The sequence below is a fragment of the Vigna angularis genome, chromosome 1, assembly GCF_016808095.1.
Source record: "Vigna angularis cultivar LongXiaoDou No.4 chromosome 1, ASM1680809v1, whole genome shotgun sequence".
NCBI lineage: Eukaryota > Viridiplantae > Streptophyta > Magnoliopsida > Fabales > Fabaceae > Vigna > Vigna angularis.
This window is the reverse complement of record NC_068970.1, coordinates 63,761,175-63,788,614: the sequence shown is the minus strand read 5'-3', so window position 1 is coordinate 63,788,614 and position 27,440 is coordinate 63,761,175. Positions and strand designations below refer to the sequence as shown.

Below are 27,440 nucleotides of genomic sequence, written 5' to 3'. Positions count from 1 at the left end.
GAGATGATAGTGAAGTTAGCTCAAAAGAATTTCACTGGGAAGTCAACAACTCGAATGAGACTACTTTATTTTAGCGCCAAATTCTCTGTTTATTTACATTCCAAGGTTTTACTATTCATTCACTTTTTCATTTACAATTTTGACCTTGGAAGGTCAATTTGTTTTTCTATGCAAATTTTTTAGTTCAATTTTGTACAACTCATGCAACTAAGGGTAGCAACGGATGAGTGTAGATTGACTATTTAATCCTTATAAATAAGTATAAATCTTATAAAATCAATGATCATATCAGATTAATAAATAGAATTTAAATCTAAATGAATTTTGTAAAATTAGATAATATTTATATCTATTTATATATTATAAATTGATTTTATTTTTAATTGATCATATTTTCTTAATATTATTGTTATAAAATAATAATTTAGTTGTTTTAATAAACAAAAACCTTATTTTGTGGGGGGAAAAGAGAAAAAACTAAGTTGTTATGGCGTGGTTCTGAAGGAATAGAATAGAAAATTGCACCTACCAATGCATCTTTCCCACATACCGTGTTATGTGAAGAACATCATATCCTAAACTTCTTAAAAAAAAGTAGTTAATGCTGTGTTTAATTTTGATAAGATTTCACTCATTTAATTTCTTTTAAGAAAATTGAGGCCAATACAAATAGACTTTAATTTACATAAGAACTCAAATTAATTTAACATTTTTTGGAAGAATTTATGTAAAAATGTTTAATTTCTAAAGATCGAAAGTATAATAAATTTTGGATAAAAATTCATGTTAAATGTGAAGAAAATTGTTAACAGAATAAAACAGTTTTTTTACACCATTTCACTGCATTAAACAGACTTTTTAAAATATATTTAGTTAAAGAGAGAAAGAAAGACAAAAAATAAATAATAAACAGTTAGATTAAAGGGAGGGAAATGCATTGAGATGGGATAACGAATTGTGGCGCTATTGTAAACTTCGGCGTTTGGTCGTTCATTCAATTTCAAAGGGAGAGAAGAGAGAGAATAATGGCCTCTTGTGCATCTTCGTCTTGGCTTGTGCTCTCATCCACCAACGCTAAACACAAACCCAGCTGCTTCAAATTCAATGCTCCCATCGCTTCACAAATCCAATGGCATTCAGAGTCGTATACCCAAAGAAACCTCCGTCACCCTCCCGAAATTAAACGCCATTGGGTGGAAGCATCTGATGAATCTTTAGATTCTCCGGAAAGATTCACAGTGGCCTCTTACAACATACTGGGGGATAGGAATGTTTCTCAACACTCGGATTTATACGTAAACGTTCCTTCTCGTTACATCAAATGGGATCGTCGCAAGAGGGTTATTTCTGATGAGCTTCTTGGATGGGACCCTGATATTATCTGCTTACAAGTAACCAACTTTTCACCTTTCTTGAATATTTTTCATTTTGTTTGATTTATTTCATAGGCTAAAACTATGGACTTGTACTTCCAGTTAATTCATTTAAGTTTAAGAAGTTTCGTTTTGGTCATGTGTTTGGAACTTTCAGACATATGTGTGTTGTGTTTTCAGTGAGCCGTCCAAACCCTTCAAATTATGCATCATGCCATATTTTACCTATAATTTATGAAAACGTGTATATAAACATTTATAGCTTCATACGTCCTTATCTTTTTACCAAGAGACAATGATGAAAATAAATCAAGTTAAATTTTGTAAGCTTGAACATGACATTTTTATGATAAATACTACTTTTTTAGTAAGTCTCTAAAAGAGATAGTTGTAACATCCCAAAAATACAGTATAAACCATACCATAGAATATTAACATATTAATAATATTACAGTTCAGTTATGAAAGCAAAGGGGTACGTTTATGGCCGGACGACCTTACAAAATACTACAGACTTTAAGATTTACAAAACCAAAGTCTAGACCGATCGGTTCCAGCACTACGCTCATATCGATCGGTTATACAAAATAAAACAATTCTAATGACCGAACGGTCCTATGGTTCACACAAAAATAGACAAGACAGAAAATAGGGTAAGCTTATGTAATTTAATTAATTTAATCAAACCTATACTTCACATAAATCTAACATAATTCAATATACAATTATGTAACATCCAATCATGCACTTCCCATCAAAATTTCACGTCAAAGCATGCAATAACCGACCACTTTACTCTGACTGTCCGGACTGTATGAATTTTGTGTAGCTACAACGTTTTTGCACCTGGGTGATGTAATAGCTGGGATGCCCTCAACAGCTGCCACCCAAGGTTAGTCCGTTCCGTCCAAGTTCACCTTATAGACTAGGACCTCCTGCTGCCATTCTCACACATGACTTACTCCTCTCTACTTGAGAATGAGTAATCACAGAATATCAGGATAACCGCCAGCTAAGCATAACCACATTTATACTCTACCATTCAATAACCACTCATGAGATATTCCTCCCTGGAATACTCTTTCAATACTCTTTCATTTCCATAATTTAATCCAACCGAACCAATATAAACAGATCCATTCTGAAACCAAACTGAACAATAACATTTCCCAGGGACAAGACCGAACGTTTTGAACACTTTCTAGACTAACACAGCTGAATACTTAGTGTAAGACCGAACGGTCTTCCACTTATACCCGTACAGGACCGAACGGTCCATTCTAGATAAAACTCATCATAAGCCTAACGCTAGTGATAATATTTGGACATTTACTTGCTACTCAACAGTTACTACAGAACAGTATCTTATTAGACCGAACTCCTAAGAATGTACCGAATACTAAATATTACATATAATTTAGACTTAACCGAAAATCATAATAACTATTGCTGGAACTTAAACCGAACCCTACAAGATTTAACCGAATACTATTGACTTGGACCGAACACTCTTAGTTCAAATAGAGTACACAATGGGGTATAATAAAATTACCGAGTGCTTGGTCTTTAACCAAGCACTATAAAGATCGAGCGCTTGGTTCGAGACCGAGCACTACTGAAACCGAGCGCTTGGTTCAAGACCGAGCACTACTGAACTTAAATAAAAATGAAGGAATATATATATATATATATATATATATATATATATATATATATATATATATACACACACACACAATTACACAACACTTATTTTTAATGAAGGATAAAGATAACATCTATGACTTTAAGTATTATAGAATACATTATCTAAACTGTTTAGGAAACATAAAGAGAAACTATACTTAGACCGAACACTTACCTACAAGTATACTAAGAGAAAACCGATCGGTCCTTAACTGAAATTCTCCATAGAAGAAGAATCCAGTACAGACCGAATACTCAAAGGAAAACCGAACGGTCAATAATGACTTTCGGTAACAACCACAAGATTATACAGAATTCTACATACATAAGAGCAAACCCTATATCATCCAGTTCCCATCATTTGTAACTCATACCCTCATATATACAAAACATGCACTGAAAATAACACTTCATATTCATCCATGGATCAAACGAACATACAGCCATTCAAAACATAATCAAATTATATAAGCTTCCCTTACCTCTAAAAGTAGCTGAACGTTCACAATCTGAACAAAATAGCTCACCACCAGAAATCTTAGAATCTTACGGGTCACGATTTGTGAAATTAAACCAAACAAAAGACCAAAAATGTGCTTAGAATGAGATGATAAACCCATGAAACCAGAATCTGGGTTTGCATGCGACAAAAACGAACGTTCTAAGAAGAGGAGTAACTCATCGGCTTAAAACCACAACTTGATCGGTTTAAATGAAAGCCCTTGATGCCGAGAGAGTTCAAACGTTGCCTGATTGGTAATCGGAAGAAGAAAAAGATGAGAATTCTTAGAGAGAAGGTGGAGGAATCTAGAGAGAAGGAGGAGAAAATGGGGTTCAGCAGTTTGGAGAAGAAGGGTGCATGCAAAAAGTGGGACCAAATTCCAAAATTTCAACTTATATACCTCCTGCACAAACCGATTGGTCCACTCTCCTGCAGCCACCTGTCTTCCACTTTCTGAAAATTTGAACCCTTTCATTGACACCTGACTTCCACTAACTTGGGGTTTTACGGGTTCTCACAATAGTGGTCTGAATTTACATGTACTTATGACTAACAGATTTAACCTTTTAAATAAATAAGTATATAATTCTAAAACATAATAATAATGCAAATAAATTTGATTCTCTTGAAATGATTTTTGTATGATATATAAATACCTATTTAAAATATTTAATCTAACTTATTTAGTAAATACATGATCCACTGATATAGCTTGATCTGATTCTATCAAAAGTGTGAGAAAACTATTATACACTATTGCAGACTGACGTGTGAAGTATAAACTGTTGAGATATAAAATGGTTAGAATTACCCAGGGAAAGGTGCTGAGTTAACTTATATTGGAAGGTAAGATGTTAAATAAACAATGTACAGAAATGAGGACCATCATCAATATAGAAAAGAAAGAAGAAAAAAGAGGACAATATATATTAATCTCCACAATAGAAACAAAGAGCTAAAATCATGGTGAAGATGTAGGCAATATCCTAAAGATTCCGATGCGGGTCCCCTGTATTACCAACATACATTTGGATTAGCTTGAGTCAGATTCTACCAACAAATCATGATGTTAATGGCTAGGTCCCCATGTCTCTTCATATAAAGTATCTTGCTTGGTTTTCCTTCCTCTTCAAATCAATGGGCATCTCAATTCTCGAGTATACAAATTCTGTTTAATTGGAGTATTCTATCCATGTTTTTAAACAAAACCAGATTTTCACAGTTTCACAGGTATTATACACGTATTACTTCATGTTTATATAACTCCCACTGTTTAGATGTAATTATTTGTATTAGGTGTACAAAGACATTCATTCTGCTTCTGAGTCTGATATAGGTATAGAAATGTGTATATATATTGATGTGATTGTGATTCTTACAGACACGCATGGAGTAAATTTCGTAGGATTAATCCGATGGTCGATATGCAATACAGATATTATTCCCTCACGTGTGGCTTAGACTTTACCCAAAATTACCTAAGCAAAAGTATTATGCATGGGTAGAAGCGAAATCAGATTGTTCATTTAACCAAAGTAAAATAAAACAGAAGAAAAAATGTGCGTGAAACAAAGTTGCTGCCATCCGCCACTACTGGTAGTTGTAAAAAACCACCACTTTTTGCATTTACACCTGATTTCTAAAAGTGAAGGTCCATGGACACTATTAAGAGAATCCTCACTGAAAACACACACGTACTATTTATCTCCTGCAACTATACCACATTCGAAATTGTATTGTCAGGAGGTGGATAAGTATTTGGAACTTTCAGACATTATGGTTAAAGCAGGATATGCTGGATCTTATCAGGTAGATTTTCATTTTCTTTCAGAAGTCTGATTTCTACTCTGGTTTTGACTGACTGATATCTTCTTGATCAAATTTGGTTCATTCAAAATAAAATAAAGATTAGTTCATTTGAGTTGCATCGTTCATCATTAAACATGCTGAAGTCTCTATACAACTGTGAAATTTGTCATTATCCTATGCATAGTAGTGTGGCACCACCATATATTGGTGTGTGATTATTGAGAACCTAATGAATTGCGTGCATGGCTCTGTAGAGACGCACGGGAGATTCAGTTGACGGATGTGCCATGTTCTGGAAAACTGATAAGTAATTAATCTATTGATTGCCAATTGGGTTCTGAGACAAAAATTGATGAATCTAATCCATTGAATTGATTACTTTTTCATTATGTTTGTCAGGTTCCGGTTACTAGAAGGAGAGAACATCAAATTTAAGGACATTGGCCTTCGTGATAATGTTGCCCAACTATCAGTTTTTGAGGTATTCCTTCTTTGATGTCGGCTCCTTTCTTTTAATCATATGACCATAGTTGGTCCTTCCTTTTTACTATTTTAAAACTTTATTCTATGTTCATGTATTATACTAACTTAAGACACTTTAACACAATGACGTATACCAATAAAATTAATTAATTTAGTTGAGTTTACTGAATTTTTAAAAAAACTGTTACCAATATACTACAATTTTTCTTCTATGTTAATGACTTTTAAAGTTCTTTGTATGATTTTTCACTTACAAAAAAACACACACAAATAAAAAAAAGAACTTTAATGTCGTAAAATGTCTTAAAGAAAACCGTCAATCTCTTCTAAAATGTGCCTTATATATATTATTTTTCCTTGGAAAGAATATCTTGGATTTTTAAACGATTGAATGGCTGTAAAATTTCTATCCAACTATTACCAAGGACAATGAGAACATAGGACTGACAAAATGGACCGCTAAACCGAGAAGAAAGATTGTGTTAAATTAACTCTATATAGAGTTAATTTGCCTCAATTTGAAAAAACAAATTCTAAATTAAAATATGAAAAGTAAAGGGAATTTTAAATTTAAGTAACATAAACAAAAGTAATTTTAATATTTAAATATAATGATTTAATATAAAATAATAGTTTTTAAATTATAATTATTAGACAGACTGTCCTATAATAAACTTACTCGTCTTTACAAAAGTGAGTAAATACTGAGAGATATAAGGAGAAGGAAGAGTTGGTTTTGACCGTTAGAATATTAATTGGTTAGTCCGTCAATGAGTTAGATATAAATAGAGGAAAAATGACAGGGGGAGAGGGAGAATTGTTGTCATTATAAATTGAGTACTGTTTCTTTCCCAAGGGAACCTTGAAGTTTTCTCTCTTATTGGTTGTTCTTCTCCTTTCCCATATTCAAAAGAATTAGTATTTCTTTTTTATTTCAATTCTTCGTTCCTAATAATTAGACCTACCGGATATGTTAAAGGAGGACCAGCGTTAGTAGAGATAGAAGTCTTCTCATTGGATGGATTGTAAGAGTCCAGAAATTCTTTGAGGTTCAAGAATTCTTCTTCTGATTCCTTGAACTTGAAACTCATGGCCATGGTGGGAGTGGCAATTTCTTGGTTCTATTCTTGGTCCTAAGAGAATTCCTATTCAGATTAGGAGTCATTTTCTCCAACTTTAATCAAAAGATTCAGAGATAGTTTTGGTAGCCACACCTTTTAAAAAATTGAAGATCTTAAAAAAGAACAGAATATTGAGATGGAAAAAATCCAAGAAGTGGAGACACTAATCAAGAAATAAGGGATAACCACGGCAAAAGGGCAAGATCAGCATCCTAGATCTTTGTGAAATGCCATAAAGCTCGAAGAACTACAATGACAATGTGGTGTGTGATGACAGGATCTGTTTTCCGGCAAGAAAGACGAGTGACAACATAAGCCTGTTGAGCTGTACAACAGTGACCGACGACTTCTTTCTAGGTTTTTATTTTTGGGAGGACCTTGCTTCCACAATTTCAACCTGGATGACAAGGTTTATTTTTGGGAGAGAGGGGTAGTATTGTTAGGATATACGGAGAAGGAGGAATTAGTTAAGATAGTTAGACTATTATTAGACTATTAATAAGTTGGTTCGTTCGTCAGTTTGATATAAATATGTGAAGAAGATTAGAAGAGAGGGGTTATTGTCAATTGAACATTGACTCTTCATGAAGTACAAATCCTCTGGGAACCCCTTTCTTTTTGTAATGCACATTATCTTACGTAAGTTTGACACAAGTAGCAGTACATATCTTTTATCGTCTTAGTGCTATTATTGTAAATATTGTCCTATTACATGTCGTCATTTGTATTTTTAACTTCATCTTGTACAGGCAGATGTGTGAATCTTACTCAAGAAGACTGTTAGTTGGTAACATCCATGTACTTTACAACCCAAACAAGGGAGAAGTTAAATTAGGTCAAGTAAGTGTTTAATTCACCCATTCCAAAGAAAATGTTAGTTAAATGTCTTTCCTACTATAGCTTGCAATCTTTTGGAAATTAGCATTGATGCCGAATCTTCTTTATTAAATTCAAAAACATATTCAAGAAGTATGTTTAATATGAGATAATTCTTGATACAATTGAATAGGGTTTTAAGCATTAATTGCTCACATACTGTTTGCATGGGTTAATTTTGGTATTCTTTCCACAGTTCCTTCCTCTTTTTTTATCAATTGAGAATTCTCTTCTCAGCTTATCAATTTTTCATCTGGTAAAGAACTATTAGAAGATCAGTTGAGATAACTACTAATACCTAATTCAAAAGTGCTTATGTTATCTGTAAGAAATACAGTCGACTAGGTATTTCACCTATTTTTTCAGTAGTCAAGTCAGATTTGCCTTCCTTAAACTGGCGGATTGGAATTGAAATATTTAATATTGCAGATTCGTTTTCTCTCGTCAAGAGCACATTATCTCTCTGAGAAATGGGGTAATACCCCTGTTGTGCTAGCTGGTGATTTTAATAGTACTCCTCAGGTGCCATATTCCAGAAAATAGACAGTATTTTTCATTTAGTTTGAGTTCTCCATTCTTTACAAACTGAATTCTCTTTTTTTATTGTTTTTCAACAGAGTGGAATATATAAGTTTTTGTCATCATCTGAGGTATATCACATTCACCTTATATTGGTTTTTGTTAGTGGCATGATAAAAAGATTGTTCATGCCGTGAATACAAGCAAGTAGTATTGTTGAAGACATTCACTTGAAACTGGGTGTGGTTTGCAATTGCAGCTTAATGTCAAGCTGTATGACAAAAAGGAATTATCTGGACAGAAACGGTGTCGTCCTGCTCAAGTAATAGGGGAGAATAAAGAAACAGTTGGTCCAGTTGTCACCCTAGACGGGTACTTTTTCTTCTGGATGATTTTTAAATGAAGCACATAGAGAAGAAAAATAGATTGAATTAACAAGGTAAAATGAATCAAATTTCTTGCATAAGTTTAAAATAACTTGTGCATCTCAACTTTTTCAAAAGCTGGAGACGGCTGAGCTTAAGGAGACTCAAAAGAAAGAAAATTCGGTGGTTTAAGGATTTACACCTTTTAATTGCATAGCTGTTACTTTCTATTTCTCTTTTCGAACAACTTCCTCGTGTAACTTCTCCGTAAGTATTTTTGCCTTATAGAAGTACTAGTAATAGAGTTTTACAATTGGAAAGCTACAATGCATGTGTGCATGTATATTTTATACTTATAAATCAGAGAATTATTCAGTCTCGAGCTGACAGGGTATGCGTGTAATAGGCCTGACTTTGAATACAATTTTCAGATGAAATAGTTTTGCATTTTCACCACTTTTATTATTTTCTTCAGATCATATCTACTGATGTGTTATAATACCTTTCATAAATATGAATTTAACACTATTGCACGAGACATGCACTTTGGCAGATTTAGTGTGCTATAAATTGGACATTATGACCTTTTTTCTCTTGGTAGAGTTTTATATTATTGACCTACAATACAATTGTGCTATCATTTTCTCTTCTGCTAACTGCAAAGAATGCGTGTTTTTTGAAATTTTTTGTGCTATTCTGTTGTATCTCAGTATGATGCTCTCAATCTACTGTTTCCAGCTTGTTAAAATGTTGGACAGATGAAGAGATAAAAATAGCCACCGGAGATTCTCAGCATCATTTGGCTGTGCATCCATTGAAGCTGAAAAGTTCGTATGCCACAGTTAATGTACCTAATTATTCCCTTGCAACCTATTCTTACTGTATATGATTTCCACAGTTAATCCCCCTTGCCCGTGCCAACAGAATAGTAATGTTGTAAAGTTTTTCAGGGTTCAAAAAGTACACGGGGATTCAATGGTGAACCGTTGGCAACTTCCTATCACTCAAAGTTTCTTGGCTCTGTAGATTACTTATGGTAATCAAACCCTGCCAAATATTTTGGTTGTTACAAATATGATTGTTATGGCCTTATCGATGGCGATTACTAAAGTATAAGATTGACTGCCGTTGATGTAGGTACTCGGACGGTATTGTACCTATAAGAGTTCTTGATACCGTTTCAATAAGTGATCTCCTGAGGGCAGGTGGCCTCCCATGCAAGGTATTCGTGCTTGTCTTTTATCCAGATTGTAATGGAAAACATTGTTAGTAAATTTAAGGTTTAAGATGTTAAGGGTGCTCAGAGGTTGACCTATAATTTAGAGGCTCAGGAAATTTATCTGTATTTTAGACCACCCACTTGCATCCCACAAAACAGAAGATTAGAATGGAAGGTTGAAACTTTTGTTTGTGGGTGGTTGTCTTCACACTTGAATTTGATATGGCTTGGTCTTTTTCAACATTTTTTTATGCTTTCACGTTGGTCATTCTCTACGGATTGGGAGAGTCTCACCATTTGTCCAAAAAGGGTTTCATTCATAACATTTAGTGATCTTGTAGAGCTTTTGAATTGAAATAGGTGCAGTAGATCTTAGTACTTATGTAGGATCATCTTGTCAAACTACATCTTCTACACTCTACAGTGCACTTATTTTTCACCATCTGACCAATCTTTTCCTTGATTAATAGAAGGTGGGAAGTGATCATTTGGCCTTGGTTTCTGAATTTACTTTCTCAGTTACAAACAATGAACCTACAGACAAAGTGGCAGTAGGAGCAGCAGCACCAGCTATAGTAGATATTGAAGAGCCTAACAATCAGCAGTCATAAAATAGCTCAGCGTTTTTGTTGGGAAACTGGTTTTTGCTTTCCTTGTTTACTTACAGTTTACATTGAATGATTTACCTAGCTTAGCTCAAATTTGTTGAAATAGGTTGTAATTTATAATGTTTGAATTTCAAGTTCTTGGAAGAATTTCTTATGTACCATAAGAACCTGAAGTTTATAAGCGCAACGAAAAATCTTAATACAAATTGAATTATTGGTGAAAGTGAACATAATCATTAAACTTAAAAATATGAAAATTAAATATTAAAGTTTTAAAATATCAAATTTAAAGAACTTTGTATAAAAAAATGTATGATTTAATCCCATTGGAATTACATGTATCTTATTTAACTTTTTCACACATAGGGATAATCCAAGTAAAGACAATCTATGTTCAATCCTACTATGCGAAAACTTGTTAAGCAAATGATAATCATATATCATAAATGAGATGCATCTCTATTCCTGTGGGTTGGAAGAAATTCTGATCAAAAGAATGATATTTAATTTTAAAATAAATATTTGCATTATTTACATAATAAAGTAACAATGATACTTAAAAAATTAAATTATATATTTTTGAATTCTTTTGTATTATCCATAAAAACATGTAATAAAAATTATCTGTTTGAATTCTTTTGTTTTTATGTATACATGTGAAATGCAAAACTTGAGTTATTAAAATAAAATAAAAAATTCTAATTCCGCACTGTGTTGAAATGCAATGAAGTTATAAATTAAGTTCAAACTATTGATTGAAATTAAATAATTTAACATTTAAAACATTTAGTAGGTAAGCTGAGTGAATAATATTACTCTTTGCATTGTCATTCTTTTGTGGATGATGATGCCCTGTCCTTAAGCCATGTGTAAGGACAAGATGTGTTGCATGGAAGGAAGTGTAACGCCTAGGAAAGTCGACGCTGTGATCTACGGTGAGAACAGATGGAGACGAATCACTCAGTCACAATCAGAAGCGCCACGTGGAATCTGAGACAGGGACGGTTTAATGCGCTCACCGACTTAACCTCCTCCAAAGTTTCCCTCGCAACCCAAGAAACGAATGGAATCGGTTCTCTCTTTCTCTCTGTTTCGCTTTCGCTTTCTCTTTCTTCTTCGCTTCGCTGCATTGCCATTATTCTCAAATTCTCTATTTCAAACCAACCATTCAGAATGCAACGTTTTGTTGACGACGTCCTCGCTGTTACTAAAGAGTAACCACCTTTCTCTCATTATGTTTAGTGACCAATGCTTGACACATCTTAATCTAAATCTTTTTATGTTAATTGTTGCTTTAGAACAATGGGATTCTCTGTGCCAAATTTTATCTGATTTTTTTTGTCAACTTAATTGTATGAGTGGCCAACTTTAAATTTTGGTGCAGGTCGGTGAAGACGTTTACTTATGAGTCGTTGAACATTATTGTGAGACTGATCAACGGTGTCTCAGCTCTGGTGTTGGCACTGCTACCTGGGAAAGCTAATATACTTGAAGGTATTCAGGGTTGGGAGCTCCGGCCAACTTTTCGTGGACCACGCTTTCCACGTTGGATGGAAAAGTAAATTTTTTGTTTTCGTTTTCATAACAGTTTTGTTAAATATTTCTTTGTGAAATCTTATTTCTACCGTATGAGAAATAGAAGTGTTCAGTGTTTTTTTTACTTCATGTGGAACATACTTTTGTACTAATTGTGTTTATAATTTGCATTGGATTACATTTGGGATGAGCATTCACGACTTTATAATGTGCCCTGTCTTTAATCGAGTACACGGTTCTTGACATTGTTTTCCTTGCCTCTTTTAGTGGCGTGTCCTCTTTCAATCAATTTATTCATGAGCTTTCTTTGGATTCTGATGTATCAAGCCAAGAATATTTATCTGGAGAAGAAGAAGGAGAAGAAGAAGAAGAAGACGGCGATGAATATGAAGAATATCCTAAAACTACCTTGTCTGGAAGTTCTAGAGTCCCCAGAGCTACTTTTGCTGATTACGGTAGACAGCAGACGGATTGGATATTGATTCCTCTACAGTTCTTGATGGGTCTTCCATTTCGTCTTTTCCAATTAGTTTATTCTAGGGTGTCAAAACCACGATCTATCTCTGGTTGTCAACACCCTTCACAACCACATTCACCCAATGGAGTGCAAAGCCTCAAGGATCAAATTATTCATCGGGCCACTGATAGGAGACGTGGGGTCATAGAGGTTGAGCAGAAGTTTCTATCCTTATTACTTTATGTTGTGTTTCTGACCTTATATGTTTTAGCTGACGAATCTCGTGTATGTAACTTTTGCGTTTTTTTTTTTTCTTGTTTTTTCAATCAGGATCTTCATTTGGCCATGGAGATATTTATAGAGGCTGTTTTTGATGTTATTCACAAGTCTATACATGTTCTTTTTTCCCCATCAGAAGCTCTTGGAACTTTATTCAGGTTCTTCTCATCTCATGAAAGGCCCATTTTAGCTGATAATGATGTTGTAGAGGATGCCTCTGTTTCTTCAGCACCTGCAGAAAGGAATACCAGTTTTCGTTCGTCTCTGAACACAGATGCCCGGACATGTCAAGATGTTATAACAGAGCTAGGGTAAAGTAAAGACCGTTGTGTGCACCAATCCTTTTCGTTTCAAGATCTTTCTTGTCCAATTAATGACTTGTACTTTTAATTCTCACAGGTACCCATATGAAGCTATTCGTGTGATCACTGCCGATGGATACGTTCTTCTTCTAGAAAGAATTCCTAGGTAAATTAGACATTTTTTTAGGGAAAAGTATGGATGTCCGTAAGTGCAATCATCCACCCTCTTTGATTTTGAACTTACCGTGATCATTTGACATCTTTTTATCTCAGCTTCTTTTCTATTGTTGTATGGAGTGAATTGAATCTGATTTGCGGCTTTTTTTGGTAGTCATAATTCTTTTTAAAGTTGTCGGCTCATTCCTGAAATAAATATTGCACTGTTGGCATCTGGACTCTATTATGTGAAGGTAGAGGGTTCTGAAAGTTATAACACAATTTTATCCTTCAGATTATATATGATTATGACAACATTGGAAGAAATGACAATAGGGAGACTTGATTATTGTCATTGCTTTGTGTAGAGTCTAATGTCTGAAATCTAACTTCACAGGCGAGATGCACGTAAAGTTGTTTATCTTCAGCATGGAATCTTTGATTCATCAATGGGGTGAGTAATGTTGCCGTCTCAATCTTTACTAGTCTGGGTTTAATTTGTAGAGTATTTCTTCTCATGTGAATATAAAGTAGAGACCTGAATAGTGGTTGGGTAAATTTGTGTTGCATCATATTTTAGTGTATCGTTGACTGAATCTTCTATCCTTTTATTAGTTATGATATTGGCATAACATATAGGACTGAAGAGCTTTTCTGTTTAGATTTTACCCTGCCTCCTCTGTTCTGTACCAGATTCCCTCCCTCTGAATCGTGAATTTTTTTCTATTGTTTCAGTTGCTTGGATGCCAGAATGATGTTATGACAATAGTGGTAGTCTAATAAGTTAAACTTTTTTGGTTCAGTTGGATATCTAACGGTGTTGTTGGCTCTCCCGCCTTTGCAGCCTATGATCAAGGTATGTTACATTACTCAAAATAGTATGTGCGTCTCAAGATAATATCTGTTTTTGACGAATTATTACATGGATGTTTGTTTATTAGCAGGCTTTGATGTATTTCTGGGAAATATTCGTGGCCTGGTTTCTAGGGAACATGTCAACAAGAATATCTCCTCCCGTGAGTAAGTGCTCAGAGCAAAACAGTTTCATTTGTCTTGTGTTGTCTTACACGTATTCTTTATTCCTGTGACATTGATGTAATGCAGATACTGGAAGTATTCCATCAATGAATATGGGACGAAGGATATTCCTGCTTTGATTGAGAAAATCCATCAAGTAAAAATGGCTGAATTGAGGCTTAGTAAGCCTGATATTGAGGAGGAAAGTAATGACGATCAGCTTTACAAGCTCTGTGCAATTTGCCATAGTTTGGGAGGAGCTGCTATGTTAATGTATGTTGTTACGCGTAGGTTAAAATCAAAGCCCCATAGACTTTCACGATTGGTTTTGTTATCACCTGCTGGTTTTCATCATGACTCAAGCGTACTCTTTTCTGCGGTGGAGCATGTGTTGTTTTTCCTGGGCCCTATTTTATCTCGTATATTCCCAGCCTTCTATGTACCAACAAGGTTTTTCCGTATGCTTGTTAACAAGTTAGCTAGGGACCTGCAACACCTACCTGCAGTTGGAGGATTGGTTCAAACTTTAGTAGCTTATGTTGCTGGCGGGGACAGCTCAAATTGGGTTGGGGTTTTAGGATTACCCCATTACAACATGAATGATATGCCAGGAGTATCGTTTGGTGTTGCTCTCCATCTTGCACAGATGAAACGTACTAGAAGATTTAGAATGTTTGATTATGGGAGTGCATATAATATGAAAATATATGGTTCCCTTGAGCCTTTGGACTTGGGTGAACATTATGGACTCATCGACATTCCTGTTGATCTGGTTGCTGGTCAGAGAGACACGGTAATACGATCTTCAATGGTAAAGAGACACTATAAATTGATGAAGGATGCTGGTGTGGATGTGTCATATAATGAATTTGAATATGCTCATTTGGATTTTACCTTCTCTCACCGTGAAGAGCTTTTGTCATATGTTATGTCAAGTTTGCTGCTTGTGAAGCCCAATTCAAAGAAACATCAAAGGGCTCCAAGATCGAGAAGGAAAGGACACACTTCAATAAGTGGGTAAAAGATGTGAATCATATTTATTTCCTAGTGATGAGTTTTTCCTGTGTCTCGCACACTGTCGGATGAGTTTGGCAAGTGTACTAAATCTTATCACTTTTTCATTCGTGTTTTGTTTATGTTTGGGGAAGAAATAGACCTTAAAAAACAATGTTAGAATACATTGTAAATAGTCTCAATTCTCTGACTGAATGGAACAGTGACGTCAGAGAAAAAAAAGATAGTTGTTGTATGTTAGTAGTTAATCCGATGTGCATCGGTATTATCATAGCTTTGAAATGTATTTTTTTAATTAAATTATTTGAAAGAAAACTAAAGGTAAATTTTATATTATGCAAGTTCAAATTACATCTGTAACCAAACTTCATATGGTAAAATAATTTTATCAAACCAACTGTTTAATCTTAAGTTTTAAGTTTTACTATTACATTTATTTATATATGAATGTGACATTAAATAACTTTTTTTTAGAAAAAACTCGTTAATCGATAAATTTTGAAAGCAATTTCGATTGAAAGATATTTTATAGTAATAGAATTTTATCTTTTAATATTTTTTGCGGGTTAAAATCAACTTTCAATTATTTTGTCTCATCAAGTTCAATTAATATAATACAGAATACTGAAATTAATATTAAATGACTGAACCGTGAAAAGAAAATCAATTAACGAAGATGTGGTTTTTATTTTAATAATAAACAATCACTTTAGTTCTAAAATAAAACTAATTAACTGCAATTTAGATTCTTGAAATTGTTAAAATTTAAGGGTAAAACCCTTTTAGACCTACTATTAGAATCGTCATTCAAGTCAACGTTCTTTCATTTTAGTTCCTAGATTTAACTACTTACAATAATTTTATTCTTTAAATTTAATTTGTCACCATTTTAACAATATCTAACATTCTAATTCAAAGACTAAATGACAAACAAAGTTCTATACATCACTTTTAGATATATTTCTATATATTATAATACTTCCAGGGATTTAAATAAAAGTGCATTAAAAATGACTGTATATCCTTACACTAATACATAGATGAATTATGACTGATTAAATTTAATTTGAAAAATAAAATTGAAAAGATCATATAAAATACTCAATATAAGATAAATTGTGTAATTCAATGAGTACATTCAGAGATGTCGATTAAGGAAAGCAGAGCCTTCGTTTCTTCTAAATGGGTATGATAGGTACATCGTCCTTTGACTTTCAAAAACATGGATCTCATGTTATCATATGGTGAACAATAAATGTCACGCTAGGTCAGGACTGGAATGAAACAGCATCTGTTTATTTTATGCAGTGCCAACATTTCTTTAATGCATTTGAGAAATGAGAAGAGTACACTTTCTTTCTAAACTTACACTTTCAACTCCCCAACCTCTGGTCCTAATGGCTGAAAGACGGCTTCCACTTCTTTCGGATCAACTTCCTCCAGGCTTGATGGTTTCCATTTTGGGTTCTGCGTGAAAAACATTATTGAATATATCACCGGAGTTGGAAACAACATATACCATATATTGAAGAAAATATATGGGCACAGACAAGGACCAGATATGATTTCTGAATACTTAAAAGTTAGAACCGTAGATTTATACCCATAGAAATGAAATATATGGGGGCCTATTTGATTTTATTGTTCTTTTTCAAAATTATTTCACACAATTATCTCACGGAGGAAAATTATCAAAATGTTCGATAATTTTTTTCATATAGTTTTGAAATAGAGCATGCTGGCAGAGACAATGAAATGATGATGGTGCGCAACGGTGGTAGTACTTTGATATGAGAGCGGAAGAGCCCTTGAATGGTAAGGAAAACGAAAACAACCAATAAAAATATAAGTATCCAAGTAGGTATTTTATGCATTTAGTTTTTTTACACATAACTATTGAAAAATAATCAAACAGAGATACGTATTTTCAACTTGATTATTAAGTGTTTTACGAGCTTTGGAAGAATGAAAGCATCAATACAAACACCAAGAACAAGCATAATTTTGGCATGATTTTGTTTCACAGATAATATCTTAAGTAATAACACTATATTTCCTGGTTTAGAATACACCTATAATTGGAGTTTGTCTCCTAGATTAAAATATACAAAACATAAGAAAAATAGAGAACCTGATCCTTGTCCACCAGCACTGCTCGGACACCTTCTGAAAAATCATGTCGCAGTGAAGACCTCAAGGCAATACGATACTCGGTTTTCATTACGCCATTAAGCTGGAAGTTCCCAATGCAAATGGAATACGCATAAATTAGTTTGAAGACAAGGAAATCAACCACCCTCGCCCTTAAATAAGAGTGCTTACCGTGGATAGTTCCATGTGATTCTTACCCACTGCAGAGGCAACTGCAGAGAAGTACTTATTGGTCAAGGAAAGGGAAAAGGGAGCACCTTTTCTGATGCCTTCGAGAGCTTCACTAGCCCACTCCACGACTAGAAATAGCAAAATACAACATTACAACTAGTCTGACAATTAACTGTAATTCAGTATTTTAATATACAAAACAGTGAGTATCGGGACATTTCATGTCAATCAGCATACCATTAGGGTCGGTGCTTGACTGGTGGTTCTTTAGCTCCTTAATGATTTCAGTGACTGATTTATTTCCTCCAAATGAAGACACTATCTGAGGTAACAGCAATTTCAACTGTGATTCAGACTCTGGGTTGGCCTCAAATCTTGCTAAAAGTACTTTGATGTCCTGATGTGGATCCTGGGAACTATATAACCAATAAGTTTTGTGCAAGATCCTTATATCTTTAAGATTTGAAGGCTCGTTAATATGCAATTGTTGCAATTACATATAATATACTTCGTGACAAAGCCAATAGAAATGGAAGATTATTTCAACAAACATTTAAGAAAACCACGAGAAAAACTAGCAGTGTATCCTCAAGTCAATGGGGGCAATATTCTTAAATAGAGCCTTAATAGCTGGTCAAAGGATAGAGGTAACATACAAGTTTGTCGCCAAAAGGGCATCCTTGAATGAACCTAATTTTCCAGATGGTACGTAATGTGTTCCAAGACCAACAAATATTGCATCTGAAGGAGTTGAAATCCTCTTCCCAGTCAATCCAAGATAAGCGCCTGAAATTAGTAAAATTTTCAAATAAAAATCATTTTAGCGGAAACTTGAGAGTACATTTGAATGCTTCACTGGTGTAGCAAACATGTTGTCATTATGCAGATTACACCAGGATCGTGCACCAAAAAAACATGAAAGAGAACCATCAGTGCTTTAACAACCTCAAATCCACACATTAGCTAGTCTTGCAACAGCAATAAAGAACTTAAAATGTTGTATTAATTTTAAAAAATATATTTACCAACAGATCCTTCCCCTGGACTTTGAGCTGCTATATAAGCAAAACCTACATCCGGGAACAAACCAATTCCATTTTCTGGCATGGCAAGAATGGTTCTCTGTAATGAGAAAGTAGAAGAAAAGTCATTTGCAGGATCTATAATGACAATTCATGATTAAACTAGGCAACTATTTCCAGGTGAGCATACCTCTGTTATGATGCGATAGCGGCCATGACCAGATAAACCAATTCCAAAACCCATTGTTATACCATCCATGAAGCTTATATAAGGCTTCGGATAATCAGAAATTTTGCATATCAGAGAATACTCAGCAGTGAAGACCTAAAATATATAAGATAAAATTACGATTAGGTAGTAGATTAACAGATCATACAAATATGCAACATACAGCAAAATGCATAATTGTCATGGCATTGTTATCAAACACCAAAGTTAAATTGTTTAGAATTAGGGTCTGAATATGCAATAGCTTGCAAGGAAGCCTGGACAAGGCCAAACTTGGATGAACTCGGCAAGGATTTTAAAAAATTGGACAAAATAATGATTCCAAGGCTGATTTAGCAGGTCTGATTTATGTACAGAAACAGGCCCCAAAAAGTCCCCAAAAAAGCACCATTTGGTCCACTATTTCCCTTATTTGGTTCTTTTCAGAACCTCATTTCATTTCAAGCACATTTGCCTCCTCCTTTACTGTTTTAGGCTCAAAAGTTGCAGCATTAGTTGGGAATTGAGGGCTTAAGAATTGGAATTGAGAAATTACGAATTTGATATCATCGCAAATTTTGTGGTCTTGACACTCAACTTCAGAGTGTGATGAATTTCATCACATTAACTTTTAAATTGGTCATTTTTGTATAATTTATGTTGTTCTATCATACTTTCTAACTTCATTTTGTTTAATTGTGAAATTGGAATTTTATCTTTTCAAAAATTTTATGATTATTCTTTTCTAAAATTATTTCATATTAGGTGTGGAAAATATGATGTATATTTTCTGGTTTGGGAAAATTACAAAACAGGTATAAATAGAATACAAGGGAATAAACCTGGACACTAACTATCTGTTAAAATCAAGAAAATAATTCTCTCTATAAATGCTGTACCTAAATAAGGAAATAAACCTGTCTTATTTAAATTAAATCCTTCCTGTTATGGGCTGTACAAATCAAAATGGGACGATTCTGATTGATATATGCTGATCTCCAACAGATTCTGATTGATATGCGCTGATCTCCAACAGTAGGTAAACTCTTAGGAGTTGAGTCTCAAACAAGTTTATGAAGCTTCCATGAATTTATTTAGATTCTTGAGTTTGATTACATTGCTTGGTTGACGGCAATTAGTAAGACTTAACAAATGCAGTTCTAGCAGTCTCGTAAAGTAAAACACCCAAAGGAAGTTCAGTGTCAAGGGAAAGAAAGTGTCAAAAGGGTAATCCTGTAATGACAGAAGGGGCACTGATAGGCCTGAACTGGAAGCACATTCTGGCCACAGCCACACACATACTACCAACACCTGGACAGGGATTGGTTGCACACCTTCAGGAGTGAGGATATATTGTGGCCTTACCCAAAAAAAATAGAAAAAAATAAGTCGCATAGATAGCTTCTTCAATCACAGACTAAGATGGCACATTTTATTTTTGATTTAGGATGTATTTGGGTGAACAACTTAATTAAAAACTAACTCCATAAGCTCTTAGCAAATAAGCTAGGTTAAAGTTATTAGAAAAAGAGCTTATTTGATGAACTTCTCCATGAAGCTAATCGAAATAAGCTTTCAAAAAGCATACAAGGTTATAAACTACATTTGTGACCTCAAACCAACTCTTCCAAAAGCCTCCTTAATTGGTCATAAAAATCCTTCAAGAACTGGACATTACCAGTTATCTTATAAGTTGAAGCTATTAAAGCTAGTTAGCCATGAATAATGACATATAATAAATTACAGTGTAGGAAATACTTTCTCTAGGGTATAGTGGAAATATAGACATTATTAGTCAATAAGTGCAAAATATTCCAATAGGATAGGTATATATTTTGCACTGACATGGTTTCAATAAAGAGAAAGGGTATGAATCTGAAGGCATGTATAATTATTACAAAGAACACAACTAGACCTCAATCATATCTGATAGATTGTTTTTGATTGTTATCTGCTTCACATCACCACCTGCGGATAAACTAAGATCTCGGTTACCGAGTAAGAAAGTTATTGAGAACAGAGAAAATTTTGTTTGATGAAACACAAACTATAAACCACTCGGATAGCATTGAGAAAAGATGATGTTGACAAAGATGCAAACAATATATCCAAGGAAGTACATCACAGCTGAAACTGGATAGGAATGTATATTTACATATTTGAGATTAAAACAAATAATATGAGACCTTCGGCACTAAAGGAGTGTTTTTGTCCTTTTGTATTTCAGCAACAACCCCTTTAATATCCATACCTGCATTGACCACCAATGGTGACTCTCAAAACCTTACTAGCACTCAACCAAAAAGACTCAAATTGAAAAAAGAATATCTGCAAAAGAAGCTCGTTTTTTAATCTATTTATTTAAGCTACAAAAATTCATCAATGAAGAATCGCATTAAAAATCAATGAATTGTGTATTTTCTCCGATGACTCAATCATACCGGCACAAAAGGCACGAGGCGAGGTGCTATCAACCAGTACACATTTGACCCTTGGGTCCGATTCCCATTGATCAAGATAACTTTTATACTTTACATCCATATCTGCACCACAAAACGTTGCAAATCAAAATTTTAAAAAATGAATAAAAAATAAGCCCTCATAATTAATCAACTGAAAATGGCCAATGATTTAAACCAAAAGATAAACAGATCCAGACCTAGTTTTTCTCATTCTATGTCGCACAGTCAATACCCAGAATCGTCATTCGCTCAAAAAATTCAATACAAATAACCCAAATTTCGCACTCTCCCAATCTTCGAAGGCCTTATGACACTAATCACATAACTAATTTTCAACTAATCGATGAGCTCCACTATAATTGCGTATTGCTATAAAAGCGAGCTCAACTAAACAGTCCAGATTTCAGAAGCGAATCTCCGAACAAAATTCTCAACTTAAAAGGATGCATAATTAGGGAAACGAAGAGGACAAAATAGAAGATAAAAAACCTAGGTTCATGGCGTTGAGTGCTTTGGAGCGATCGAGGGTGATGACAGCGACGCCGTTTGGATGAACAGCTCCCTTCACGAATTCTTCAGCCATAGCGGAAAATAGTCGCGTAGAGACAGCAATTGAAGGTCGAGAGCGAGAAAGAGAAAGTGAACTGAGAAAACGGTGAACTCTGACACCACCCACTACCATTCTTCTCTCTGATATACCTCTGAAAACCAATACGCCTCTATTACCACCTGCTTGTTACACATTTCTTTTTTTACCTTCTCACTCTTTTACCCCTCACTTTTCTTCTATTTCCTCCCTCACCCAACTCTTCGCTCGCTTCTCTCCAGGGTTAAATTAGTCAACAAACTGCAAACCATGCCCCATGTTACATTATTTCGGGTGTTCAGTCTTTTTCCTTCTTTTCGCGTTTTATTATTCATCTTTCTTAATGTTTTTTTTTTTTTTACATTTACATTATCAATAAAATGAAAGTAAAATTTTGAAATTGAGTGTTATGAAAAATACCTTAATTATATTTTAGATTTATCAATTTCTTATGAAATTTGTTTTATCTTTTCTTAAACATTTTGACTTTTTCTATTTAAAATGTTATGATTTTTTTTTCTTCGAATTTCTGAAACATATATAATATGTTTTAGAATGAACTTTTCAAAATATTTTTTTCTTCTTTTTCTGCAGTGGAAATGTGGATGATGAGGGAAACGACAGCGTTGCATGGTGCAATGGGTAGGATATTTTTAATCTTTTCCTCTTAGTGAAAAGTGCATTTAGTAATAGTGGAGAGTCAGGAAGAAAAGGCCCGCTAGTATCTATTATTTCCAATGTAATAAAAGAGGGTTAGGATTGCCATGAGAGGGTCAGGGTTGCTTCTTCGAGCACCTCCTTTTTTTCTTTCTGCATCTCATATTTTTAATCCAGAAATACCCTTCAAAATATTTATATTTTAGAATGATTATTATGGGTTTCGGAATCATCTTCTGGAGTGGTTATCTTAGACTGTTAAAAAAAAATCCAAAAATGAAAGACAATTTTAAATTTGGAAATACTTTCCAATATACCTATTTTCTGGGAATTACCTTTTTATGGGGTTGCGGAAAGAGAAAAGGGGGTTAAGAAAGAAACATCCGATGGTTGGTTTACAGTGTAGGGTGGTATTGGAATTTCCACCGACTGGTTCTACAAATACTATGATCTATAAACATTTAAAATCCTTAAACGTTCTCATCAAATTTGTTTAAATGATAAACGCTTTAATTCACATCCTTTAAACATCTAAATTATATGTTTATAAATGCTCTAATCTACACGGTTTATTCTTTTCAAATATTGTTTTCGAATCTATTTGTTTAGAAAGAAGTATTTCATTTAGTTTAACATGAAGTATTTATTAAACATAAAAAATAAGGACATTCTTAAGACAAGATCGTTTAGAGAGATAAAATCGTCTAATAATTTTTACTTTAAAATTTAATAAACAAATATTCAACGAAATAATGTTTATAGCTGTCTAGAGGTTGTGTTTGATAAAAACAATGTTAAACAATATAAGCAAATAATCTATATTGAGCCTTAATAATATTTTATACAACTCACAAATAGTGTGTGACCTAAATGTGTTTAACATCTCAACTGTTTAAGACAAAGCTTTTATTAAACTGTGTCTTGTAAATGATATGTTACTCAAAAGAATAGACTTGTGCAATAAACGCTTAGTATGTAAAACATGCCTAAAAGCTCTATAACGTTTATAACATTAAATGCATGTACGGTTTATACTTCTTTGTATATGGTGCTTTGTTTCTCTTTATCTGTGTCATGACAATATCAAACTTTATTCAAAAGTTTTGTAAAAGATTAGAAAGACATTAAGAGATAGGAAGACATTTTTGAATGTTTTCTTAAAGCTATTTATTCTCAGGAAGTCGTACACACCACCTCTACGAAAAACATTGATGCTCTAATGTTACCTAGCACTTAACTTCATACTTAAAGGCTACCAGTTTTCCTCAAAGTCAATTATCTCTAAGTAACATATCTTTCTCAAAAAAGGCTATATAAGGAAGATTGGATGAAGAGAATAATATAATAATTTTGTCTCTAACTCTTATGTTGTTATTCTCTCTGAGTTTCCATTGTCTAATGCTTTCTTTGCTTAAGAAAATGTTTTACAAGTCTTCAAATTTCATTGTATTGAAAACATACTCTTTTTTATAGCTTTGATATGTACATGTTTTTCTAAAACATTTTCATTGTGTTTGTAAATTTTAAAGAAAATCAAAACACTTTCATTTTTTATAGCTTTGATATGTACATACATATGTGTATATATGTATATATACATATATTTCAACTAAAAGACAAAATTGCAATCTTATAATTTTATCACATTTTTTTCATATATCCTATTTATAAAATCATTAAACTTTTCTTTCATTTATTTTTACTTTCCACTCTATTTCTCTGTGTTCTTTCTAGTAATTCACCAGGCAAAAGCAAATGTTTTTTTCTTTCTTTCTAATTATTTGTTGAAGGGAGAGGATTTGCAGATGAGGAAGAAGAGAGGATCTCTGGTATGTGAGGGAATTTTCTATTTATCATCCTTTGTTTTGCTGAAATGTCCTTGTTTTTTTTTTAAATTAAGACAGCATATAAGAATGTTATTTACTCTTGCATGGTCATAATTGGAGATGATATTATGATCCTTCTCCTTTTCACATGTGTGAAGTTTCTCTTTCACTGTTTAATAATAACAAAAATGAATACTTAATTATTTTATAATTTAATATTTAATTAAAATTATTTTTAACCAATCATATTTTATATAAAATTAATTATAACTTAAAATTTTATTTTAACTAAATAAATTTTATTTTCTATTAATTTTAACTAATTAGATTTTGTTTTATACTAATTTTAGTCATAAAAAAACTAATCTTAGATTTTAATCTATTAAAATATTTTTTTATTTATCACATAATCAAATATTTCATGAACTTTACCTTCAAATATTTTTACTTTTACAAATTTTACCTTCAAATTTCTTTACTTTCATGTTTGAATTCCTTTAAAAACAACACAAATTTTATCTTTAAATTTTTCAAAATCCATTCTTGAAAGTGAAAACAACATATTAATAATTTCTTATCTGAGTCCTTGTTGACAAAATATGAAGTGACGGCAACAATATGAATATAAAGAGGGGACACTGAAACTTAAAATTTAGTTTGAACACTTGCAGAGTCTACCCAAAAGATACGTGAGATAGAAAGTCACCAGGTAAGTTTATGAAAAGGCCTTGTTTTCAAAACCTTCACGGCCTTTGTATTGACTCATAGAGCAATTGAAAAATATTGGTCAATAGGCCAATTTATGTCTCTTTTTTTTGTTTTAATTAAATAGGATTTTTCCTGTAATTTTTCTGGTTGGATTGTTGGTAGCTATTTTAATTATAATTTTTTTTGTTAAATGTGTTTGATTAATTGTTTTTTGTTAATTTTTGAAGTGGATTAATTATAGGTTTAATTTAGTTTAGCTTGTGTAAATATTAAATGGTCATGAGAGTGAATATTGAATGTTGTTTATAAGTGACATGATGGACTTGTTTTGTAAAAATAAAAAGTAAATCAACCACATGGTAAGCTTTTTCATTTAAATTGTATTAAATTTTTATTTTTAATTTCTATTATTAAAGGCTTATTATTATATGACAAATTATGAATTGTATTAAATTTTTATTTTTAGTTCCTATCACTAAATGTTTATTCTTATATGAAAAATTTGTAGAACCAAACGTTAAGTTTCTGAATTCTACATAAAGAAATTTTTTAAAATTTTGAGTTCATCCGAATAATTTTTTTCCCAATTTAGAATCACTATGTAAATCCTCCTCCAAGATCCCGATCATCTACATCTCACCACCAATCATCATCTGCATGCTATCATACTCACGTTTCACCTATTTCTCTTAGAATTTCGCTCTAACTATATGTCCAACCTTTGAACCATTGTCAATTCTGACAATTTGATAAGAATGTGTTTTAAAAAGTTAAAATTTGTTTTTCAAGTTAAGTGTTTCGATGATACATATATCAATGCAACATCTATTTTGTTCCAAAATAATCGATTATGTACAATTTTATTGGAACAGAGTTTCCCAAGTGTCATTCAACTTGAAGTTGCTAAGGTAATGAAAATAATTTCTTCCTTTAACATAAAACTGGTTTTTCCTTTAACATAAAACTTGTTTTTCCTTTAACATAGCTTAAATATGTTTAAACTTCTAACTCTCACTATTTTTCGCAGTTAAGATTGTAAGATAGAATATAAAATTCATGGTGTAAACAGGTATAAAATGCATCATATTTTTTTAATCATCATGCAAAGTCTCTAGAGGTACTATTTTTCCAAAATATATATATATATATATATATATATATATATATATATATATATATATATATATATATATATATATATATATTCAATCTGAAGTCTTTATTTTGATAAGGATGTATTACAAAATACATGTCTAAAAGGAAGCTATCAAAAACTTTTCGTGCAAGTCCAACTTCCACTTTTTAGTGGAGAAGAATACTTACTTTTTTAATATGCTTTTAGTCATTAAAACTGATTACTTACTACTTTTGTTACTATAACATATAAGAATGTTTACAAACGCGATTTATTAGCACCATGACTAAGAAAAGCAAGTTAACGAGGAAGAAGGAGAAGCCGCTAGTCAGGAGTAGTCGATTTAACTAATGAAATCATTCTGAATTTTTCAACTCTGAGGTTTCATACACGAAAATCAATGTTATTCGTTTAAGAACTCATCTTAAAAAAAATACCTGTATACTGGCTTAAACTATTTTTTACTCTCCCATCTTAAAAAAATATTTGTATACTGGCTTTAGACTATTTTTTATTTTTCAAGTATTCGTGTAGTCTATGTTTAGTTTCTTCAATAGTCATGTTCTCATCTTTGTCAGTATAAAAGTTTAGTTCCTTCCACTAGTTTATATTATGAGAGGAACCAGAGATGTCGTAACATGTAGCTAAACTTTTGTATCGACAAGATGAGAACATAGTTATTGAAATAACTAAACATAGACTGCACGAATACTGTGAGAGTAAAAAATGGTCTAAAGACAGTATACAAGTACTTTTTTAAGATGAGAGAGTAAAAAATACTCTAACCCAATATACAAGTACTTTTTTAAGATAGATTCTTAAACAAGTAAGATTGATTTTCATGTGTGAAACCTCAGAGTTGAAAAATTCATAATGATGCCATTAGTTAGATCCACTCTTCCTGGCTAACTATTTCTCTTAGTCATCGGCTAGATATTTCTCTTAGTCATGGTGCTAATAACTCACTTTTGCAAACATTCCTACATGTTATAGTAACATACGTAGTAAATAGTAAGTTTTAATGACTAAAAACATATTAAAACAGTAAACAACCTTCTCCACTGAGAAGTGGAAGTTGAACTTGCACGAGCACAAAAAGCTTTTGCCAACTTTCTTTCAAACATAGCTTTGTAATACATTTTTACCAAAATAAGGACTTCAAATTAAAAAAAATATATAAGAAAAAAAAGTA

At 32.8% G+C, this 27,440-nt stretch overlaps 3 protein-coding genes across 10 annotated transcripts; 2 read left to right on the top strand and 1 right to left on the bottom strand.

Moving 5' to 3' along the window:
* Positions 1–932: 932 nt before the first annotated feature.
* On the top strand, positions 933–10,802 carry LOC108346346 (carbon catabolite repressor protein 4 homolog 3). 2 transcript variants are annotated; one of them, XM_017585413.2, is made up of 12 exons: positions 933–1,391; positions 5,305–5,370; positions 5,625–5,677; positions 5,770–5,851; positions 7,728–7,814; positions 8,280–8,372; positions 8,468–8,500; positions 8,629–8,741; positions 9,473–9,581; positions 9,685–9,770; positions 9,872–9,956; positions 10,427–10,802. In XM_017585413.2, exons 1-12 carry the CDS (start codon positions 1,026–1,028, stop codon positions 10,562–10,564), a joined length of 1,311 nt encoding a protein of 436 aa, XP_017440902.1. In that variant the 5' UTR covers positions 933–1,025; the 3' UTR covers positions 10,565–10,802. The 2 variants fall into 2 exon arrangements, with proteins under 2 accessions (XP_017440902.1, XP_017440901.1); XM_017585412.2 differs by having other exon boundaries at positions 935–1,391; positions 10,424–10,798.
* Positions 10,803–11,579: 777 nt separating this feature from the next.
* Positions 11,580–15,595, top strand: LOC108347709 (uncharacterized). Of its 4 annotated transcripts, none has more exons than XM_017587126.2 (9): positions 11,580–11,775; positions 11,946–12,119; positions 12,425–12,764; positions 12,885–13,144; positions 13,233–13,301; positions 13,689–13,745; positions 14,095–14,147; positions 14,233–14,311; positions 14,396–15,595. In XM_017587126.2, exons 1-9 carry the CDS (start codon positions 11,735–11,737, stop codon positions 15,327–15,329), a joined length of 2,007 nt encoding a protein of 668 aa, XP_017442615.1. In that variant the 5' UTR covers positions 11,580–11,734; the 3' UTR covers positions 15,330–15,595. The 4 variants fall into 4 exon arrangements, with proteins under 4 accessions (XP_017442615.1, XP_052732524.1, XP_017442613.1 ...); XM_052876564.1 differs by having other exon boundaries at positions 11,582–11,775; positions 14,236–14,311; XM_017587124.2 differs by having other exon boundaries at positions 11,582–11,775; positions 12,365–12,764.
* Positions 15,596–16,401: 806 nt separating this feature from the next.
* On the bottom strand, positions 16,402–22,050 carry LOC108347598 (3-hydroxyisobutyryl-CoA hydrolase-like protein 3, mitochondrial). 4 transcript variants are annotated; one of them, XM_052877726.1, is made up of 11 exons: positions 21,826–22,050; positions 21,316–21,417; positions 21,081–21,125; positions 20,790–20,842; positions 18,857–18,991; positions 18,670–18,766; positions 18,301–18,430; positions 17,882–18,060; positions 17,645–17,772; positions 17,454–17,555; positions 16,402–16,789 (listed from the first exon to the last, which is right to left on the bottom strand). In XM_052877726.1, exons 1-11 carry the CDS (start codon positions 22,016–22,018, stop codon positions 16,688–16,690), a joined length of 1,266 nt encoding a protein of 421 aa, XP_052733686.1. In that variant the 5' UTR covers positions 22,019–22,050; the 3' UTR covers positions 16,402–16,687. The 4 variants fall into 4 exon arrangements, with proteins under 4 accessions (XP_052733686.1, XP_017442443.1, XP_017442444.1 ...); XM_017586954.1 differs by lacking the exon at positions 20,790–20,842 and having other exon boundaries at positions 21,061–21,125; positions 21,826–22,049; XM_017586955.2 differs by lacking the exon at positions 21,081–21,125 and having other exon boundaries at positions 21,826–22,049.
* Between the last annotated feature and the right edge of the window lie 5,390 nt (positions 22,051–27,440).

What these genes read in the sequence shown, in the direction of transcription:
- LOC108347709 (XM_017587124.2), top strand. Translation starts at nt 11,735, where the DNA reads ATGCAACGTTTTGTTGACGACGTCCTCGCTGTTACTAAAGA. An exon ending in GTCCTCGCTGTTACTAAAGA is followed by an intron (nt 11,776 to 11,945) that starts GTAACCACCTTT and finishes ATTTTGGTGCAG; the next exon opens with GTCGGTGAAGACGTTTACTT. An exon ending in GGAGACGTGGGGTCATAGAG is followed by an intron (nt 12,765 to 12,884) that starts GTTGAGCAGAAG and finishes TTTTTCAATCAG; the next exon opens with GATCTTCATTTGGCCATGGA.
- LOC108347598 (XM_052877726.1), bottom strand. Translation starts at nt 22,018, where the DNA reads ATGGTAGTGGGTGGTGTCAGAGTTCACCGTTTTCTCAGTTCACTTTCT. An exon ending in GCTATCGCATCATAACAGAG is followed by an intron (nt 18,767 to 18,856) that starts GTATGCTCACCT and finishes TTCTCATTACAG; the next exon opens with AGAACCATTCTTGCCATGCC. An exon ending in GCCCTTTTGGCGACAAACTT is followed by an intron (nt 18,061 to 18,300) that starts GTATGTTACCTC and finishes TTGGTTATATAG; the next exon opens with TTCCCAGGATCCACATCAGG.
- LOC108346346 (XM_017585412.2), top strand. Translation starts at nt 1,026, where the DNA reads ATGGCCTCTTGTGCATCTTCGTCTTGGCTTGTGCTCTCATCCACCAAC. An exon ending in ATTTTAATAGTACTCCTCAG is followed by an intron (nt 8,373 to 8,467) that starts GTGCCATATTCC and finishes GTTTTTCAACAG; the next exon opens with AGTGGAATATATAAGTTTTT. An exon ending in GTTCGTATGCCACAGTTAAT is followed by an intron (nt 9,582 to 9,684) that starts GTACCTAATTAT and finishes AAAGTTTTTCAG; the next exon opens with GGTTCAAAAAGTACACGGGG.